The following is a 21,135-nucleotide window of genomic DNA, read 5'->3' as shown; positions in this document are numbered from 1 at the left end:
TATGTGTGTCGATGAGGAAATGTTATTCCCTTAACTGCTGTCTGGAGTCAGACTCATTAAAAAAACTGCTGTCTGGTGTCAGAATTCTATGCCTTTGCGTTATTTTGTTGAATGGTTAGGCTTTGCTTGTCATTCTTCCTTTTTCATTTTTTTAATGAAGTTATGTCACACATTAGATTGTAAGGATTGTGATGCAGGAGACAAAGAGTCAACACTGGAAATTTCTGAAATTTATGTATTTCTGTATTTCTGGGCAGCAGGGGTATTTTGGTCATTTTAACATGTGTCTGTTGGGTCCAGTCCATATCTAGTTATACTTGGTTTATGTTTAAGGTTTCAGAGTCATTACATAAGTAATTTTCGATCTTTTAATAGTCTTCTTTGGGTTGAGTCATCTGCAGTCTAAATATTTATGGACATTTTACATAAGAAGGATCAATGAAGTTTATTTGATTTCCTACAGCTTATGCTACCTACGGTGAATCATTACCATCCCCTATAGTAATTCTAGGAACCCTAGGAATGAATCCTATGCTTTTCTTTTTCTCTCTTCTTTCTTATTCCTTCAAGAAGCTATTATAATCCACAACAACCATAGTGTTCTTTATCAGAAGCCATTCATTCATTAACACCCTAAATCAGATTGCTTCATCATGTAATTGAATCCAATGGTTATAGCAGTAAGCAGTATGTGTTCATCCTCCTGTTTTTGAAATATATTACCAAGGAGTTTGACTGCTTGTTCATTAGCTAGAGGGGAGGATCCAATTAAGAAGTTTTGTATAGATGCACTTGAACAGGTTTTCTTTCTTTCTCGGTTGTAGATCTTGTTTCATCATTTTTTTTTTATTTCCTTCATGCTTGTTAACATGGTATCCTTGATTGTACGACCCTGAAACACAACATAAAGAAAAGTCAATACCTACAAGAATTAATATGAATAGTCAAATAGGGGAGAACAACCTTCTTCCAACTACTTGCTATTCATATGCTATGTATTGTACTTTCCCCTTTGGTGCCTTGCCTTAATTCTGCAATATAATTATAGTCCACAACAACCACAGGGTTCTTTATCAGAAGCCATTCACTCATTAACACCCTACATCAGATTGCTTTATCAGTAAGCAACATGTGTTATATTCCTAAGGAGTTTGACTGCTGGTTCATTAGCCAGAGGGGAGGATCCAATTAAGAAGTGATACTGAATTAATGCTTGTTTCCATAGAAAGTTTTGTATAGATGCACTTAAATAGGTTTTCTTTCTTTCTCGGTTGTAGATCTTGTTTCATCATTTTTTTTTTATTTCCTTCGTGCTTGTTAACATGATATCCTTGATTGTATGACACTGAAACTCAACATAAAGAACAAGCCAATACCTACAAGAATTAATATGAATAGTCAAATAGGGGAGAACAACCTTCTTCCAACCACTTACTATTCATATGCTTTGTACTGTATTTTCCCCTTTAGTGCCTTGCCTTAATTCTGCAATATAAATGCAGTGTTTTAACCTGTTCCTGTTTTTCTTATTTTGCTATTACAGTATTATCTTGAATTCTCTTCTGTTAAAGATATCTTTTTTTTTTTTTTTTTTTATCTCTTAGGGTGCAAGAGCATGGGGGTGAGACAATTATCCCTTTCAGTGCTGCTTTAGAGAAGAATCTTACAGATATGCCAGAGGATGAAGCTGCAAAGTATTGTGCAGAGAACAAAGTCCAGAGGTCAGTTTAAATATCCACATTATCTACTCTCTTACCAATCAGGACATAATGACCGGTTGAAAGACAATTTCAGGGTTTCACCATGAAAATAGGATCTGTATCATTGGAAGTAAATGTTGCAACTAGTGTAGTATTTGTTTGTCATTCTATATCATATTTTTGAATCAAATGATGTACATATATACTCGTGATATTTTTTTTTGATAGATTATATACTCATGATAATTTTAATTGGTGAACTTTATTTTCTTTTCTTTTTTTATTTATATTGTTATTTGTTTAATGGATATTGTGGTCTTATGTATGGTTGCATGCATATTTAGATTCTTTTTGGTTTTTTCCATTTGAACATATGTTTTTCTCTACTACTTTGCTTTAAATGAATAACACAAATCTTTGTTCATTAACAAATATTAGTATGTATGGAAGTGGACAATACCTTACAAATTAGAAAAAGTAAATCCTATTAATCATTTCATTGCCTTACAAAGTTCATCCTCTTGACATTCATGATGTCCTTGAAGACCAAAGACCTATCAAGAAGCAATACATTCATACAATATTTTCGTTGTGGTTGTGTCAAGTCCTTATTTTTGGCTAGACTGAGAACAGGTTATTAAAGTACTCCCAATCACAACTTAAAAAAGAATAGGGGCTTTCTTTCCAGGTTGATCTTCTAAGCCCTTTCCTATTGGTGGGCTGAAATAATTTTAGGAAAGAAAGTGGCTGAAAGATGCCACTTGTCCTATCATAACAAGAGGGCTGTTTTCCCTCCTCTAGCCACTTTAAGTGGGGTGACACATGTCACCCTTTAGACCGATTAATTTGGTAAATAGCCCATAGAAAATCATTGCTAAGGTGTTGTTTAGAAGGCTGAGCGAAGTGCTTCCCACCATTGTTTTCTTAAATCAAGGCGCCATTGTCAAAGATAGAGTGATAGACAAATCATTGATCAAACCCTTGTAGCAAATGAAAATGTTGAAGACTTAAAAGAGAAGCGGAAGAAAAGGGATGATATGCAAGTTAGATTTGGAAAAGGCTTATGATATGGTTGATTGGTCTTTTTTGCTAGAAGTTTTAGTGAATTTCAGTTTTGGGGTGAGGTGATGTAAACGGGTGGAGGATTTTGTAAGGACTTGTCATTTTTCTATTTTGTTGAACAACACTATGGTGGTAGGCCTGTCAACGGAGCGAATTTGAATTGAATCAGCTTATATTCCAATTCGAATTCGAATTCGATTACAAAGAAGGTGATTCAGATTCGATTAAATATCTGTTGGATATATAAAACCAAAAACCTAATTCAAAATTGATTAAAATATTGAATATTAGATTCGATTCGAATTTGGCCAGTTACTTTCACTTTCCTTGTAAACCCTAACAAAGCTAGATGCATTGAGAAAAGGGGAAGAAGAGCCTGTCTTTTAAAAATAAAACTAATAAATGATATGTGGCATCTGCAATGAAACATTGAACAAGAGAAGTGTCAACGACAAGACATTGAACAAAAAGAAAATAGAAGAAAATAGAGTAAACTAAAAAAACCTAAAACAGAGTGAACAAAGGTGCTAAGATGGATCATTTGCTATTCTTCAAAGTATGGACACATCACTTGTTATTCTTGAAAAGCTGTAGAGGATATTGATCATGGGTGGTGGTTGCTCGGTGCTTGCAGCTTGCGAATAGAAAAGACGAAGGGTGAGAGGAAGAGGGAAGGAGGAAAAAAATCTGTAGAGGATATTGATCATGAATGGTGGTTGCTCAGTGCTCATAGCTTGAAAATAGAAAAGACAGAGGTAGAGAGGAAGAGAAGAGGAAAAAGCAAGAAGAGTGAAATTAAAAGAGAGAGAGGGGAAAGGAGAGAGAGAGAGAGGAGGAGGAGGAGGAGGAGGAGGGAGGGAGGGGTTATAAACTAATCAGTAAGATATTCAATCATTAAATTTATCAAACCATTCGAATTTGATTCAATTATGTCGGAAATTGAATTTGGAATCGGATAATCGGATACCGTTTACACCCCTATGTGGTGGATCATTTCTCTACTTCTAGAGGAATTAGGCAAGGAGACCCCTTATTTCCTTTCCTCTTTACTTTGGTTGTAGAAATTTTGGGCATGCCTTTGGAGAGGGCAGAATGCAGATTATGGGGTGTTGGTGAGTAGGAGGGGATAGAGTTAAAATCACACATACAGTTTGCAGATGGCACCATTCTATTTTGTGAAGGAGATGAGATTGGATGGGTTAGGAATTTGAAATTGGTGATAAATCTCTTTGAAAAGGATGCTAAACCTAGAAGTCAATTTTGACAAAGGTAATAAATTTATATAGATATAAATCTATGAATTTATTAATTATAAATTTTATATCAGTAGATATACCTATGTATTTGTATATAAAAATATATTATTTGAAATTTAATCTGTCTTGGATCTGGGATCTTAATCAGATCAAATGGTTCTTTCCAAATTTGATTTGCCTAAGTAAAAGGAGCATCCAAATCCAAAAAAATTCAGATAGGATTTCAGACTTTTGAACTTTGTTGGCTGTCTTGATCTTAATGTATCCAACCTTCCTCTTTTGTTGTTTTTATTAAAAAAGGTTGTAAACTAAATGTTTTATATCATTCTTTTTATTGCATATTTGCAGTCAATTTTTAGTGTAAAGTCAACATAAATCCTTGTCCACTTCTGTTCTTTCCATATCTTGTCAACTCATACAAAAGCCCACGTTCCAATGTTAGTACCAGCTATCTGGGGTAATGCGATGGGTGCACTGGATACAGGCTTACCCTTTGGCATTTCTTTTTCTTTCTTTTCTTATTTATTTAGTTTTGGCACAAAGTGGCCACTCTCAGACTTGAACCCATGTCCTCATCCTTGTCAGATGGAGATTTTACCATTAGACTAAGTTATGGCCCTTCTTATCAACTCATAGTGGCATTAAATGATTAATTTGCAAGATTCATGTTGTAACTGTAAGAAGAAAATACAATAAGTTTATATTATGATAAGTTTTTCATGCATCATAATAATGTATAAGCATCTGAAATTGATGGAATCCAATTTTGTTCCAGTGCCCTTCCAAAAATCATAAAGATAGGATTCTCAGCTATTAATCTCATCTACTTTTTTACAGCCGGACCTGATGAGGTAAGGATTTTTATTCCAGAACTGCGCCATTTCCTTTCTCTTGTGTGTAACGCTTGAGCTCCCTTTTCAAAATATGGATGTTACTGAGCTAAATAATCATGCTTGTATTTCTCTTTTCCTTCAGTGCCTTCTCATAGTTATTCATGCAACTATTCTGATCTAAATAGAGATCCTTGCTATTAAATGCATTTTAAGTAACCATGATGACTAATGTGTATATGCTGACTAAAAGGCAAGAAGTAACTGTCCATATAATTTATATAGACCTAGTATGTTGATTCGTCTTATTACTGTCATAGCTCATTTGCTTATAATGACAAGTTTATTTAGGGATATGTCCTGGATGGAGCATGTTGAGAGTGGGCCTTGGTGCAATGGTTGGGTTGCTCCATTGTCACCTGGATGACCAGGGTTTAAATCTTGGAAACAGCTCTGTATGTGCAAGGTTAAGGCTGTGTGTATCTGTGCCTCCCCATACTGCCGCATTGGCGGGAGCCTCATGCTCTGGGCTGTACTTTTTATTCTTGACTCATCAATCAGGAGTTTTTTTGCCACATAAAACACCATCCCCTTCATACACGCAATATTGCTGATGGGAGAGTTTTATATTTGGGGATCTGTCTTGGAAGGCAGACAACTGTAATAGAGTCAATGTTATAGGGTTTGCTGTAAACACTATTTACTTGCTAATGGATTTCAGTTAAGCTCGTCAACTTTTTCATATTTGTAATAAAATTCTGACCAGTTACCAATCAGAAAAAGAAGCATGGCATATAGATAATGTGGATAGTGAAAGAGGACGGTGGCCAATCCAGAGGATCCTCTATACTGGTCATAGGATTCATCTATGGAGCATAGCAAGTGAGGTTGTCATTATTTATCAAAAAATTAATGGTGTCATCTTCCGTCAAAAAATGTGGTTCCATGTTCCATCTATTGAGTTTTCATATTTGTCCTGATCAGAAAAATTTCATTATAAATTTATTTTTTTTATAGAAAAGTATGCAGAATAGTTGAATAATTTATTAAGTTTTTGAACACCCACTATACTGATTTTGCATTTTAGTATGGTGCACATTTTTATTAAACCTTATTTCTTGCACTCTTTGTTAGTATTGTGCACATTTTTTGTTTTCAATCAGAACAAAGGCCCCAAAAATGTTGAAATTTCTTCTCTGAAATGAAGTGAATTAAGAACTTTGCACCATACATCTGGAGCTTGTCGAGGACCTAGTCAGCCTCCTGTAATTCTTAAGTTTCACTAGGAAACTTTGGTTTGAAATATTCTCATTACTTCTTTATCTAGATGTCTTTACAATATTTTGTGTAGGAAAACATTAATTTTTTTTTTAAACATTGACTTTGTTGTATTGGCTATTCTTATGTAAATTGCTCGAGTGAGGAGTAAGTTTCTTTCTATGGCTTAATCACTGGAGTGAGAATCTTGTAGACTATATATCTTTCCTAATTTTAATGTATAAATTGAGGCATCAAAAATCATTCTCTAGGTGCATGTCTCACTTGCACCTCCTTCAACTTCACTTACATTTCATGTTAACAACATGTCTTTTTGGATTGATTTTTTTTCTTGGTTGGTAACAATCAAAACTTTATGAATATAAAAACACAATATACAAATTTACAAAGGAGAAAAATAGGCCATTACATACAATCCACCCAAATCTCTTGCATCAAATCCCTTCTGAAGCCTCTCCCTAAAATAATTAATTTCTATTTACCTCTTGTGAAGCCTCAGCCATACTGTTATAAGATCTAGGAATACATTGGACAGTAAAAATCAATTCCTGTACAAGTAATTTGATCCCTTAAAATGTATCTGCACTTCCATGTTCTTGTGGATTGTTTTTTATCCATCCCACAACAACGTTGACTCTTCTTCCTCAATTATCCCACTGTGGCTTAGTTCTTTCCCTAGTTTCAGTCCTTGTAAAACTGTTAGCTTCTCTGCCCTTGTTGAGTCACCAAAACCAACCTGTGAACAAAGCCATTATTGATCAATCTGCCCCTCTGAATACTCCTGTTCATGAGGGTCCTGGATTCCTGATGCTGCAACCTTCGAAGTTCATCTTAATTTTCTGAAATGTCGGTGGTAGCCAATTCCTATGAATGCCATCACATGATACAGTGGAGAATAACGTAGAAGTCTTAGCCCAATGCTCCACTCTTACCAGAATAGTTTCGACCACTGCTTCTAAGGATTGATAACAACCATATTTTTATGAATAGAAGATAACGATAAGGACAATTCAAGCTTTTACAAAGGCATGAGTGCAAGACCACAAGGAACCTCAACTGTAGCAAGCCAATAGCAAAAGTATGAAAAGCATACTTTGCCAATTCTCTCTCTCATGCAATTCTTCTATTGGTTTGTGCTATAATAAAGGCCAAAGGTTAGGTCAGTAGCTGGCCTAATGCCTCTCAACACCCTCGCATGGTTTGCAATTTCAATATCAACATACATTTCACCATGTAGAGATGGGGAAGTATTGTATTGCTCCCTAACGAATCCGCAATACTTAACCAAATCTCTTCTTTGGCACGGTTTTTGACCTGTGGCTTTGTAGGTAAATCGCTTCTTTGGCGTGGTTCTTGCAGAAATGATGTGTTTCTCTTGCTTTCTCTGTTTTTGTTGTTCTTGTTGGTTGGTCATAGTTGTGTGGTCTGGGGGGTGTTATCTTAACACCTGCTCTGAGTTGTATTCAGTTTCTTTTTTCTTTTAATAATTTTTTTCCTTTTACTTATCAAAGAAAAAAAAAACTTAACCAAATCTCACTGACCGGTAACATTGCACTCCAGTCCCCAGATAGCTGGGACCAACATTGGGTATTGTTTTCCCTATTCACTCTTCTCTGGAATTAGTATTATTTTGATTTGTTTTCTTTTTTCCTATCTACTTCCGCTCCCTCCCTCCCTCCCTCTCTCTCTCAGTTCAGATTTGAAAATAAAAGATTGTGTATCTGTTTTTTTTTTTTTTTTTTTTTGTCATAATGTGGGTTATTTGAATGTAGAGAAATGGTAGAGTTTCTCCAAAAAATCAGACATTTTAGATAATTTGAATATTTGATAACTATCAATGTGGCTCCTAAGAACACAATTTCTTGGCTTCTCTGCCAATAAGGTGTCTAGTAGATTGTATGCTGTGTCTAGGTAATCTCGTCCTAGATTGTGATGGAAGAGTGATCTTCTCCTAGGCATGGAGCTATTAGGCTCAACTCTGTTGGCTGTTTTCCTGCAAGCTGATCTATTTCAGAGTTGGATTTTTTGGAGATAATGGTGGTGGCATTATCCATGCCACTCCATTGGGACCAATGGCATGGTTAAGGTATAAAATCTGGGCTTTAGTTCAATAGGTGTGTACATGTGCTTGCTAATTGGGTCATTTTTTTTTTTTAATTTCTTTTGAAGGGCTACACAACGGGGGGTAACCTTTCCTCCAATCCGTAACCCCCCCTCCCCAACCCAGGTGCAGGCGGGATTTGATCCCAAATCTCTGCTGCAACTCGCTGGTTGGCACCTTGCTCTAATTGGGTCATTTAGAGTTTGTATTCAGAACCTTAGAGAAGGCATGCAAGTGAAGTGACTTTTATGATTAAGGGTCCATAGAAGGAGGTCAATTCAAGATTACTGCTTAATTTCTGAGGGGGAAGGATTCAAAGCTAATAATTGGGTGGCTAAGGAATCCAGACACTGTTGTTTGGACCTACAGGGAAGCTGTGAAGAGGTTTAAATGGTTGATTTCCAGTATGACAGTAAGAATTCAGTGTGGGAGGAAATTGGCTAATGGGATAGCTGAATGTCTAGCTATGAAAGGAGTGCATAGGGATCATCTTTTCTGGGCTCAATTGTAATTTGCTACTGTTTGTGATGCTGCACCTTGTGCCTCTTTGTGGGAAGTTTATTGTGTAAGTCGTTTCTACTAATTCTTTATGAAATCTTTTCTACTAATAAAAAAAGATTACTGGTTAATTGCCACCACTGCTGACAACTAATGCTGAAACTGATTTGCAAGTGAGTTGGGGATCCTAACTTGAGTCATAGGATAGTAATGCTTACTGCTATGTCTTTAAATAATTGTTTTCTTTAATTAATTTAATTTTAATTTTTGAAATTCATCTGTCAGTTCAGTGTATCTACTCTAATATGAACGAGGACTTCCCTCTTATTGACCTTTTCTTGTCCTCCACAATGCCAATAGAAACTACTGTTTTTCTATGTAAAGGTGTAGGTTTCCCTTTATTGACTCGTTTCACTGACAACTGGTTTCCACAGGTGAAGTGTTGGCAAATCAGACGCCAAACAAAGGCTCCTCAAGCTGCTGGTGTTATCCATACTGATTTCGAGAGAGGATTCATTTGTGCAGAGGTGCTTTATACCCCCATATTTTATTTTATTTTTTATCAATGTATCCTATATTTTACTCCTTATCATTCAGTACCTATTCTGACTTAGTTTCAGTAGAAATTGGAAATTAGTCAAGTACTTTTTAGACTTCAGCTTTCTCTGAATGTTAATTTCTGCTTACACGTTTTTTTATGAATAACAATTCTGAGTTTTATTAATATGAAATATTGAAGAGTAGAATATGCATATCCCTCCAAGGTGGCTGGACTTAGTTAACATACCATCTGATTTCTTAATGCTCCCCTGGGGGTTCTGTTCCCATACCATCTGATTTCTTAATGCTCCATCATGTGGAGGGTAAAGGGTCTAATTCCTTTGCCTTCGTGGGTATGAAGGGGATTTTCCTCCTTCATGGGCACCTTTTATTGATGAGGAGATTGTGTGCTACACTCATGAAAGAAGTGGTGGAGAGATTCCAAAGCTTAAAGCAAAATCTGAACTTAATAAAGCAAATTCCAGTATTACCTACAATAGACACCTCTCACTTTGTTAAATCTGATAACTTCCTTGTCTCTTTATTCTTTTCTTTTTATCAGCAAAGGAAAATTTATTAAATCGGGAGATTTAGAGTTAATACAACAGGTTGGAATATACCCACCGACCCCAATTACAAACAAGGTGTTTACAAACTTGCCCAAAACAATTGCTATCTATTGATCCCCTGCTTTGCTAGTACATCTGCCATCCCACTAGCTTTTCTTCTAACCCAGTTAAAAGATGCATGCAACTCCCTTGCCAACTATTCTATTTCCCTGAATGCATGCTTGTAAATTGAAGGTGCTAAGTTGTTCCTTCTCACTCAAGATATAACTAGTTTCGCGTCTCCTTTCACTTTCAAGTATTGGAATCTAATCTGTTTTACCAATCTTAAACCTTGTTGCAGTGCCAATAATTCTGCTCTGGTCAAATCTCCACTCCCAATTGGTCTTGAGGACATTGCCATCACCTTGCTTGAGGACTCTCTGAATACACCACCTATGCATGCCATTCTTGGATTCTCCATTGAACTTCCTTAAAATTCAGTTTTATTCCATTAGCTACCAGAGCATTCCATCCCAGTGTTTTAAAAGGCATAGGAACCATATGCCTAGAGGTGTGAGGCAAGGCGCGCCCAAAACACACTGAGGCATATGCCAGAGGTGTTAACACCTCTGAGGCGTAGGCACACACAAAAGAAAAAGAAAAAAGAAAGAAGAAAAAGAGAAAATAAAAGGGAAAGGAAAAGAAAGGGAAGGGGAAGAAAAAACATTGAAAGAGAAGAAAAAAAAAGAAAAAGAAAAAGAAAGATAAGAAAAGGAATGGGTAGGGAAGGGAAGATAAGGGGAAAGAAAGTGGTATGCATCTTCATTTTTCTTAATATAAAAGATTTTTACTAAAAATGAAGAAAAATGAGATTTTTCTTCCTCCTTCCTCCTCATCCCCTCACCTCTTGAGGCTTATGCTGCCTTCTGTTCGGAAGTCTTACACCTCTTACGTTCTGAACTACGCCTCATGCCTAAGTATTGGAATACATCGCGTCACGCCAGCCTGTTTTAAAACATTGTTCCATACCATACTTACCCTTTCTTTCCCTCTATAAGAGTGCACCACTTCATTCCACTTTCTAATAATGTTCTCAAAGGCTAAAAAGGTTCCATTTTCCTTACCTCATGTGCTACTCTTATCTTTATATCTTCTATTAGCTCCTTCTTTGACCTACTTTTTTCACTAGAGATTCTTTTGTTTCTTTCTTCCCATACAATCCACACCAGTACTACCTAACTGTCCTCCACATGATTCTCATTGTCTTTCTTGATTGCCTCAGAAAGCTTGGTCTGAAGAGATTTACCAAGTCTTAAGGGGGCACCCACCTGCAACCAAAGAGAGAGCACAAGTGTTCCCAAACACAACACAAAAAATAGGAGATTAGTAAATGGGGGAATCGTCTCACCACTTGCTTTGCAAAGGATACATTAGTAGAGGTGTAATGTGGGCCGTGTCGTGTTTGCCTAGCCCGGAACCCCTCAAAGGTTAGGCCCCACATGGCTTGCGACTTAAGACTAGGTGGGTTTGTGTCAAATCAGGCCAAGTCATTTTTTTGTTAATTTTTTTCATTTTTTTTCCAAGTAAAAATGATAAAAACATTTGGGAAAAAAAAACACTTAACAAAATACAAAATAGACAACAAATTGAAAGGAAAATTTTACAAATTTTATTTCATTTGAATTTAATGAATACAAAGTAAAAAATAATTTGAAGAAAATATAATCGAATTGGAATAAAACATAAAAATAATTTAATAAAATTGAAAATAAAAATATATAATGGTATTGACCATTGAAAAAAAATAAAAAAATAACTATTAAATAAAATTGAAAAAAAACTTATAATAATTTAAAAAATGTTGTACAATTATTGAATATACAAAAAAATATTGATTTCATTATTTTCTTCAACTTCAACTCTTCAAGTGCCACCTCCTCCATCTCTTTGATTCAGGTCATTTGCTTCTGGTGAAACATCAAGTGAACTGATCTTGTAGCCTGGCTTCAACATCCAACAAATCCTTAAATAATATACACATCTTTAAGCTTTCATCATTCATGCATCTTCTCTTGTTGTCCAAAGCCCAAGTACCTGCACTAAAACAAGACTCCAATGGAATTGTGGACACTAGAAGTGTTAGTAGATCATGTTCCATGGTGGCAAGAACTGGGTAATTTTTCTTTGCTAATTCCTTTAGGCTAAAATATCAAAATTATTTAATTCCTTCGAGATGAGGGAATATATTAAATTAGTAAAATCAGATTGTAAATAAAATTTAAGCTTAGTAAATGAAGTTGATGATAACATGGGAGCTATTTTTTGCCTTTTATATTTATTAAGGACCAAGCTCTATCTCTTCCACTACCAGAACTAGAGGTTTCAGTAGTGGAGGTTGTACAGGTTCTCTTCTGTCCTAATAATTGAGATTCATATACACTATACATTTCAAGTAATAAATTATTAACTTGATCTTTTTTTCTTCCAATTTCACTTTTCATATTTTCATAAGAAGATTTAAGTAAAACATCTAAACTATATTTTTTTAATCTTAAGGTCTAATATTATAGCTAAGCAAGTGAAAAGATCATTTGAGGAGATTGATCAAAGTCTGTTGTCCTTTGAGTTTTCGTCTAGAAAAATCGACTTTAATTTGGTCAACAAAGAGGTAAGGGAATGACATTCCTTGTTCCTCATTCCCCTTTTGAAGCCAAAGTTCCAATTTATCTCAGAAGGTGATGCTACTCCAAATTTTGAAATGGGTTCTAATTGGATAGGGAGTAAAGGGAATCTCACCTTAAGGGGTGTGTCACCAAGCCACAAGTATTCCCAAAAGCAGATTTTGTTCCCACATCCCACATCAAAGCGAGTAAGGTTAAGAAAAATAGGGAGCACCTTTTGTTCCCACATCATCCCAACTGTTGTCCAAGATACAATGTATGATTTCAATGACCCTATGCCATAGCTTGTCACTTTCTAAGGGAAATCTCCACAACCATTTCCCTAGCAAAGCTGGTTTTCTATAATCAGGTACCCAAATCCTAACCCACCTTGCTCCTTGGATTTGCTAACCTGCTCCCACTTCACTAAATGGTCATTCCTCTCATCATTTGATTCCCAAAGGAAGTCTCTCATGTACTTTTCTAATTGCCTACCTATTTTCTAATTGCTTACGTACTTTAACCAATATACGGAAAGTTGATAGGTTATAAATGGGTAGGCTAGTCGTAGTGGTTGAAATTAGGGTTATGCTCCCTCCCATTGAAATGTAATTCCTTTTCCAAAGAGGTAGTTTCTTAACAAACCTCCCTAGCACCAGCCTCCAAAAACCTTTTGCTCTCGGATTCCCACATAAAGGCAGTCCTAGACAATGTTTTAAAAGCACAAGGTGCAAGAAAACCATATTACCAAAAAGAAGGTGCAAGAAAAGCACAATGGCCATTTTGTGCTTAAGGTGCAAGGCACAAGGCGAGACACATGCCTTTTTGAAGCAAGACGTAAAATAAAAAAAAATAATAAGTGCAAAGAAGTAAATTATTCAAAAACAAATTAAGAAAATTTTAAAAATCATATTAATTAAAAAATAAACTTTAATTTTAAACTAAATGTTTTTAAAATCCTAATAGTAATAACTCAAATAGAAAACATAAATATAACATATAAAACATATTCAAAGTTAAAATGGAAAAATAAAATAAAAAATAGCATACAAAACATATTTAAGCATGTAAACCTTTAATATCTTTATTTCTTTCCCAATTGCATTATTTCAAATAGATAATTTGATGTTACACATTTTCATTTCTAATTCTATGAGCTGCCTTTGTACCAAGCCCCTCGAGGTAAGTCCAAACAAGTCCATGTAAAGGTCTTAAATTTTTAATCCCTACAAAAATGGTTTTTTGATTTAATTATATTCGAAAAATATCTTTTATTAGGATAAACGTGTTGAGATTGTTTGGGGCAGGGGTCCTTTTGTCATTTCATGCTCCTTTGTATTTGTGTGCCCACATGAGGGCATACTTGTAGTTTCTCTCAAAAATATAAATCACAAGTTAGAGAGTGAAAAGTAACTCTTGTTTCCTTTCATAACTTCTTTCTCTCTTTCCTTCTCCTTTTCTTTCTCAACAAAGCCCTAGATATTACAAGATGGTATCAAAGCAACTAGAAGTTCTTGGGAGAGTCTTTCTCTACTGCTTTTTACTTGTAGGGTGAGCTACTATCAGACTATTGTTCGATGACGTTAGTAGTCCATACATGGGGCAGTGGCAATCTCTAAAAATTGTATAGTTTGATTTGCCTTGATTTTAGATGAATTTTGGGTAATCTCTTGTTATTTGATGCCTTCATGATTTATTGTGGACTTTTCAAGTGGAAAATTGCAGAAATTTCAGATCTGGTTTAGAGACTTGCTTCTCTTGGTTAATGGATTTTTATCTTGCAAAACCTGGTTTTCTAGGTCATTTTATAGTTTGGAAATGACGGGAAGTGATCTTGTATTTTTCTAAAGCCTAAGAAATTATTTGGGAGTTTTTCTTCTCCCTCTATTTTGCTGCTCGCTAACTTTTGGCCCCTTTTCTAGCCTTTAACTGAGTTTGACCCATCTTTTGAGGTATGTATTCCGGTTGGGTGTTGGCGTGCTCCTTGGTTGTCGAGAAAGTTGTCTATGAGGTATGAAATCACCAAAAGATGTACAAATGAGTTCTTGTGTGTGTTTGAAAATGTTGATGTTTCTAGTGGTACGATAACCACTGTAAAAACTTGATGGGACCAACTTTTTGTAGTGGTTCCAATCGGCTAAGCTTACCATCACAGAAAGAGGTAAGTATATTGAGGATAACATAGTTTTTGACTTTTTTTCCGGCCTGAATCAGGAGTTTGATTTCACTAGGCAACATATTCTGAATGTGGGAATTGTCTCTCTAGCCACTGCATTCTCTCTTGTACAAGGGAAAAAAAGTAGGACGGCCATGCTATAGCCCTTTGTGATTGAGCACTTTCCCTTTATGTCCTCTAAGCCCAAGCCAAGTGGTATTAAGAATACTATAACTGAGAAGATTGATTGATGTCATTTGTGAATATTGCAAGAAGTTGAGACATATTAAAGAAAGATGTTGTGAATTCAATCCCCACTTGAAACCGGATAAGTTTAAAACTAAAAAGAAAAGCAATGCTCATTTGGCCACACTTGACAATGAGGGTCGGTCTTCTGATATGACCATTCCCTCCCATGACTCCTCTGATATGATGGATAAACTTTGGATCTTTTGTTGCACTTGGAAAAGAGTGAGCATCTCCTCATTTGGTTCTAGTAATCCATCCGGTGCATATGCTAACACAAGTACTACACTTGCTTGTTCCACTTCCTCTAGCCCATGGATTGTTGCCTTTGGGGCTAATACCCATATGATTGGTATGCCTTCACACTTTACTTCATATAAGTTAACCCTTTGGAAGGGGAAGATTATTGACACAAATAGATCTCAGACCCCTATCTCAAGTTAAGGAGTAAGTCAAAGTTATCCATAACCTTTCCATTGGATTTGTTGTTCATGTTCTTCAATTGCATAAAAACTTGTTATCTGTCAATTCTCTTAGCAAGTCCCTTAATTGATTTGTAACCTTTTTCCTACCCATTGTGTCTTTTAGGATCTGAGCATGGGGAAGATTATTGGAAGTAGGCATGAAATCAATGGAGTCTAATCCAATGGGAAATTGGTGTTTTTTTTTTTTGTGTAGTTGTGGCACTATCGTCTCTCTCATGTCATTTAAGTCTATAAAACTTTTGTTTTTAAATTTGTTCAATTCAATATCCAACTTCAATCCTAAACGTGAAGTTTGTCATTTATACAAAAAATGTAGGACCACATTTTTTTGCGAGCAATAGAAGTAATGTTGTTTTTTTATTTGGTTTATGCTAATGTTTGGGGCCCATATTACCATTCCTTGCATGGGTAGGTATAGATACTTTATTCTCTTCATTGATGACTACACTCGATATACATGGCTTTACTTGATGAAACATTGTGATGAAGTTCCTATGATTGTTCAAAATTTCATGAATACGGTGGAAACCCAATTTGAGAAAAGAATTTAAGATAATAAGATCTAACAATGCAAATGACTATTTTGAAAACCATCATCGTTTGTTTCTTAAAGAACAAGGCACTATTCACTAGAGCTCATGTGCTCATACTCCATAACAAAAGGAGTTGTTGAGAGGAAGAATAGACATGTTGTTGAAGTTGCTTGTGGGTTGCTGTTCTAGACTCATGTTCCTACCTGCTCCCATGAAGAATGCTAAACCTTCGGTCCTCTCATCAGTTTCTTCTTGGTGAACTCACCTTCAATTTACTTCTCAGGGTCTTTGGATGTGTTTGTTTTGTTCACAATATGAGTCCTTTAAGACATAAGATTTGACCTTTAGTATATTAAATGTGTTTTCCTTGGTTACTCTCTTGTCCAGAAAGGCTATAGATGTTTTGATCCTTAGTCTGGTCAAAGGTATGTTTCTAAGGATGTTACCTTCCTTGAGTCTTCATCCTTTTTTCAGTCATCCTATCATTCTCTTTAAGGGGGGCTTGCCAGTGAAGATCGGACTCCATTCAACCTTTTCATTCTTGTTTCTGTGTCTACTAGTTTTTTTCCTTCCTTTCATCCTTGTAATGAGGGCTTTCTTTCCCTTCTTCCACCTTTTTTGTATCAACCTCAATCTTGGTAGCAATTCTTCATCAAGCGCAGTGAGAGGGTGGTTCTTGATCTTTCTATTGCCCTCTGGAAGGGGAAAACATGTAACAAGTATCCTATTACTAATTATGTGTTATATGATGCTTTCTCACCCTTTTATTATGCCTATATTTTTACCATTTCCTTTGTTTCTATTCTTCGTAGTGTTGTCTCCTCACTAGAAAAAAGCTATGGACCAAGAGATGAAGGCATTGATAATGATCCTAACTTGTCCAATTGTGCATTGTCCTAAGGATAAGGTCCTTGTTGGGTGTAAGTGGTTCAACTGAGAGGTATAAAGCTTGCCTTGTGGCCAAAGGATATACCCAAACTTATGATATTGATTATTCTAATTGCTAAATGAATTCTATTCATGTGATTATGTCATTGGCTGTCCAATTTTCTTAGCTTGAAGATCGGACTCCATTCAACCTTTTCATTCTTGTTTCTGTGTCTACTAGTTTTTTTCCTTCCTTTCATCCTTGTAATGAGGGCTTTCTTTCCCTTCTTCCACCTTTTTTGTATCAACCTCAATCTTGGTAGCAATTCTTCATCAAGCGCAGTGAGAGGGTGGTTCTTGATCTTTCTATTGCCCTCTGGAAGGGGAAAACATGTAACAAGTATCCTATTACTAATTATGTGTTATATGATGCTTTCTCACCCTTTTATTATGCCTATATTTTTACCATTTCCTTTGTTTCTATTCTTCGTAGTGTTGTTTCCTCACTAGAAAAAAGCTATGGACCAAGAGATGAAGGCATTGATAATGATCCTAACTTGTCCAATTGTGCATTGTCCTAAGGATAAGGTCCTTGTTGGGTGTAAGTGGTTCAACTGAGAGGTATAAAGCTTGCCTTGTGGCCAAAGGATATACCCAAACTTATGATATTGATTATTCTAATTGCTAAATGAATTCTATTCATGTGATTATGTCATTGGCTGTCCAATTTTCTTAGCTTTTATATCAGATGGATGTGAAGAATACCTCCTGGAGTAAGCTTCCTTAACCTGGTTTGGCATATATAGAAATGTTGTTTTGAAGATTGGATTATCTCAATCATAGGCTGATCACAACTTATTTCTAAGGAAGTTCGATGGTTAGTTGACTATGTTGATAGTATATGTTGATGAAATTGTTGTGGCTGGGGATGGCATCTCAAGTATCTTTCAATTAAAGTCCTTTCTTGCTTCTGAATTTGAGAGTAAGGATTTCAGTGATCTCAAGTACTTTCTTGGAATTGAAGTTGCAAGATCCAAGAAGGGAATCTTCCTCTCTCAAAGGAAGTATGTTCTTGATTTGCTACATAAAGTTGAAGTTGGGAAATTGGAATACAAGCTTGCAGAAACTCCAATTGATTCCAACCACAAGTTGAGTACCACTAAAGGAGATGTTCTTCTAGACAAAAGGGGTCTTTTAGAGAGTGGTTGGCCGCCTTCTCTATCTCTGTTTGACTGGACTTGATATATCATATGCAGTCGGGGTGGTCAATTGATATATGCATTGACCCAGAATCTCCCACATGCAAGCTGTTAATAGAATCCTAGCCTATTTGAAGGGATGTCTTAGTAAATGGATGTTGTACTCCAATCATGGGCATCTAAATGTTGAGGCCTACAAATCCGGTTACTATGCCTTAGTTGGAGGCAATTAGGTTTCATGTAGAAAGAAACAATCAGTTGTCGCTCGGTCCAGTACTGAGGCAGAATACATGTCAATGGCCCATGGAGTGTCAAAGCTACTTTGGTAGAAGACCTTACTAACCGAGATAGGCATCCATGCTAATACTCCAATGAGACTCTATTGTGATAATCAAGCAGCTATAAACATTGTCCACAATGTTTGCCAAGAACCAACCTGTTGGTTGTCTCACTAAAGACCTTCATCATCCAAAGTTTGCCAAGAACCTAGACACGTTGAGATTGTTTGGGTCAGGGTCCTTTTGTCATTTTATGCTCCTTTTTATTTGGGTGCCCATATGAGGGCATACTTGTAATTTCTCTCAAAAATATAAATCATGAGTTTGAGAGAGTGAACAGTAACTCTCTTTTCTCCCCTCATAACTAACTTCTCTCTTTGTTTTCTTTCTCAGCAAACCCTAGATATTACATGTAAATGAATAACCAGCATTAGCAAATAGGGGTTGACAATGTAAGTGGGAGATCAAAGAGTTGCTTAAGCGATGAGCCTTCAGTATACTTAGTTGCTTTGTTTAGAAGTAGCTCGGAATGAAATACGAATTTAAGGTTTATTAGCCAAGAAGTTGGGAAGTTAAAAGTTAGTATAGGTTCCTTTGAAACAACAAAAGTAACCTAATGATTTTACAAAATCAACTCCAAATGCAAAAGTAGAAAAATCTAATATATAGAAAAATCAACTCCAAACCTAATGATTTTACAAAATCATTCACACTTGTGCGTGCATGCATGTATGTATGAAAACACAGGTTATCTAGAAAATACATCTTTTCACAAATTAAAGATGTGCATTTTTTTACACAATATTCATATTTTTAGTTTTCTGTTTCTGACCAACTTTTGAGCCTATATAACTGTACAACTGCCACCTGTTCCAACTTGAGTAATGTGATGGCTTTCAGGTGATGAAATTTGAGGATCTGAAGGAGTTGGGCAGTGAATCAGCTGTTAAGGTATATATCCATAGTCCAGAAGTCTCATTGATACTCTTGGGCATTCTTTTCCTGGGCATTGCATCCCAAGTGACTTTACAGTGTTCTGATTAATGAGAGTAAATTACTTTCTACAAATAAATTCTATCTGAAGGGGAACTGAAAATAGTGTTGCTATATGTAATTAACATGTAAATTTAGGACATGATTACCTTATGATGTTCTTCAGGACAAGAAAATCTTGTCTTGTACTCTTGTATATGGCTTAAATATCTGATCATTACTGATAAGGACCGTCTATGATTGAAAATTGTGTACTATAACTTTGTGCATTGCCAAGTTACCTAAACTCGTATCCATGGCAGAAACTTTTTTTTTTTTCTTTCCATGCCCGACATCACATAGATCCTGGGACATAAATGGATGGTAAATTTTGATTATGGTGATCTTTAAATTTTAGTTTAGGATAACAAATCATTTTGGGCACTGTTGGAAAGTGATCTTTGAGTGTCAGCTTAATGTACTTGGATGGCTATATAGTTCGTATTTTTCCTCCTTTTCCTTTCTGTCCTACTTTGATCTGCTTTTTTAGGAAGTCTTGCCACAAAATTCTGTTTTCTTTATACAGGCTGCAGGCAAATACAGACAAGAGGGGAAGACGTATGTGGTCCAGGATGGAGACATCATCTTCTTCAAGTTCAATGTCTCTGGTGGTGGGAAGAAGTGAACCTTTTCCCCATTGATGTAAAAGGCGTATCTGCTGAACCAGAGCTTATTCTTTTGCCTTTTATCATTAAGTTTATATGTGATAGCCAATTTGTAAACTTCGTTGTTTCTTTTGCATATACACCTTACAAGCCGGTAAAGTAAGGAAGTCTTCTCTACATTATTATTGGTTGGTATAAAATGAAAAATCTATAGATAGCAGGAGCTCAGTGTGAGTCACTTTGCATAAATGCTTTCACCCATTATAAATGTTTTCCCATATAGCTTGGGGAGTTCATATTAGCTCCTTCACTTGTGTTGCCCTGATACCCTCTGAGTCGAAGATTCTATTTGGTGGAGCTTTTGTCCCTCTTATTTCCAATAGTATTTGTTGTTCTGTTGAAACCTTGGCATAGAGGCTGCTTTACCCGTTTATTCTATATCTCGGCATACTTTAATTTTGCTTGACTAATTATTTTGTTGCAATATGACGTCAAAAAGTAGAAGACATTAAACCTGCGTATCAGAGTTTATGCCAAAGGTGGAATTTCTTAAGAGGGTAAATTGCTGAAACCTCCCCTGAAGCTTCTTGCTGTTGCTGAAGCCTCGCCTGGAGTTTAGTGATTGCAATCACCTTCTCTAAACTTTCTGATACAGTTGCAAGTAGACCTCTTTGGGTAGAATCTTTTAAATTTTTAAGGCATGAAAATATTCAAAATACCCATAAAGTTGTTATTGAGGGTAGTTTCTATAGAAAAAAATAATACAAACATTATGAACAACAAAAACCAAGCTTTTACTTTATGAGCAAGGTTGGAAATATATGCCCGATATGCCGGTATGGGCATATCGAGCAGCTTTTGGTACTATTTTTTTGCAACAGGTTCAGGGGAGCCGGTTTAGACCTCCACACCTTGAATCGGTCAAACCCCCGATACACCCATTATAGGGGTGTATCGGAGGGGTCCTGGAACGATAGGTATTGGTGGTTGTGTTGATGCTTTGAACCTTGTTTCCGAGTGATTGATATGAGCCTTTGAGTGATTGATATGAAAGACATTTAGAAAATTAATCAATTTCAGGAAAAGAGTTTGGAAGGGTTTGGGGTAGGGATTAGATAGAAAATTTGAAAAAATAAACATCTTTTTTCAAAAGTAACTATATGGTATTTTGGATATTTTCATGTCTTTTTTTAGAAGTTTCGATCAAAAGGTGTGTGCAACTTAATGAGAGCTGATTGCAATTGTCAAAATTTAGGGGAGGT

The 21,135-nt window shown here is 35.9% G+C and overlaps 1 protein-coding gene across 1 annotated transcript in view; it reads left to right on the top strand.

The window, feature by feature from the left end:
• LOC148865418 (GTP binding protein) overlaps positions 1-20,122 on the top strand; it is a 50,774-nt gene extending 30,652 nt beyond the window's left edge. The window contains exons 8-12 of the mRNA XM_088974799.1: positions 1,605-1,721; positions 4,794-4,869; positions 9,160-9,252; positions 19,137-19,187; positions 19,795-20,122. Of these exons, the coding sequence (XP_088830925.1) occupies positions 1,605-1,721; positions 4,794-4,869; positions 9,160-9,252; positions 19,137-19,187; positions 19,795-19,893 (436 nt within the window). The 3' untranslated portion in view covers positions 19,894-20,122. The remainder of the gene's footprint in view (positions 1-1,604; positions 1,722-4,793; positions 4,870-9,159; positions 9,253-19,136; positions 19,188-19,794) is intronic.
• Positions 20,123-21,135: the final 1,013 nt, after the last annotated feature.

Source organism: Nelumbo lutea, chromosome 3 (genome assembly GCF_056320005.1).
Source record: "Nelumbo lutea isolate HS-2025 chromosome 3, American lotus-T2T, whole genome shotgun sequence".
Taxonomy (NCBI): Eukaryota; Viridiplantae; Streptophyta; class Magnoliopsida; order Proteales; family Nelumbonaceae; genus Nelumbo; species Nelumbo lutea.
This window is presented reverse-complemented; position numbering and strand designations above follow the sequence as displayed.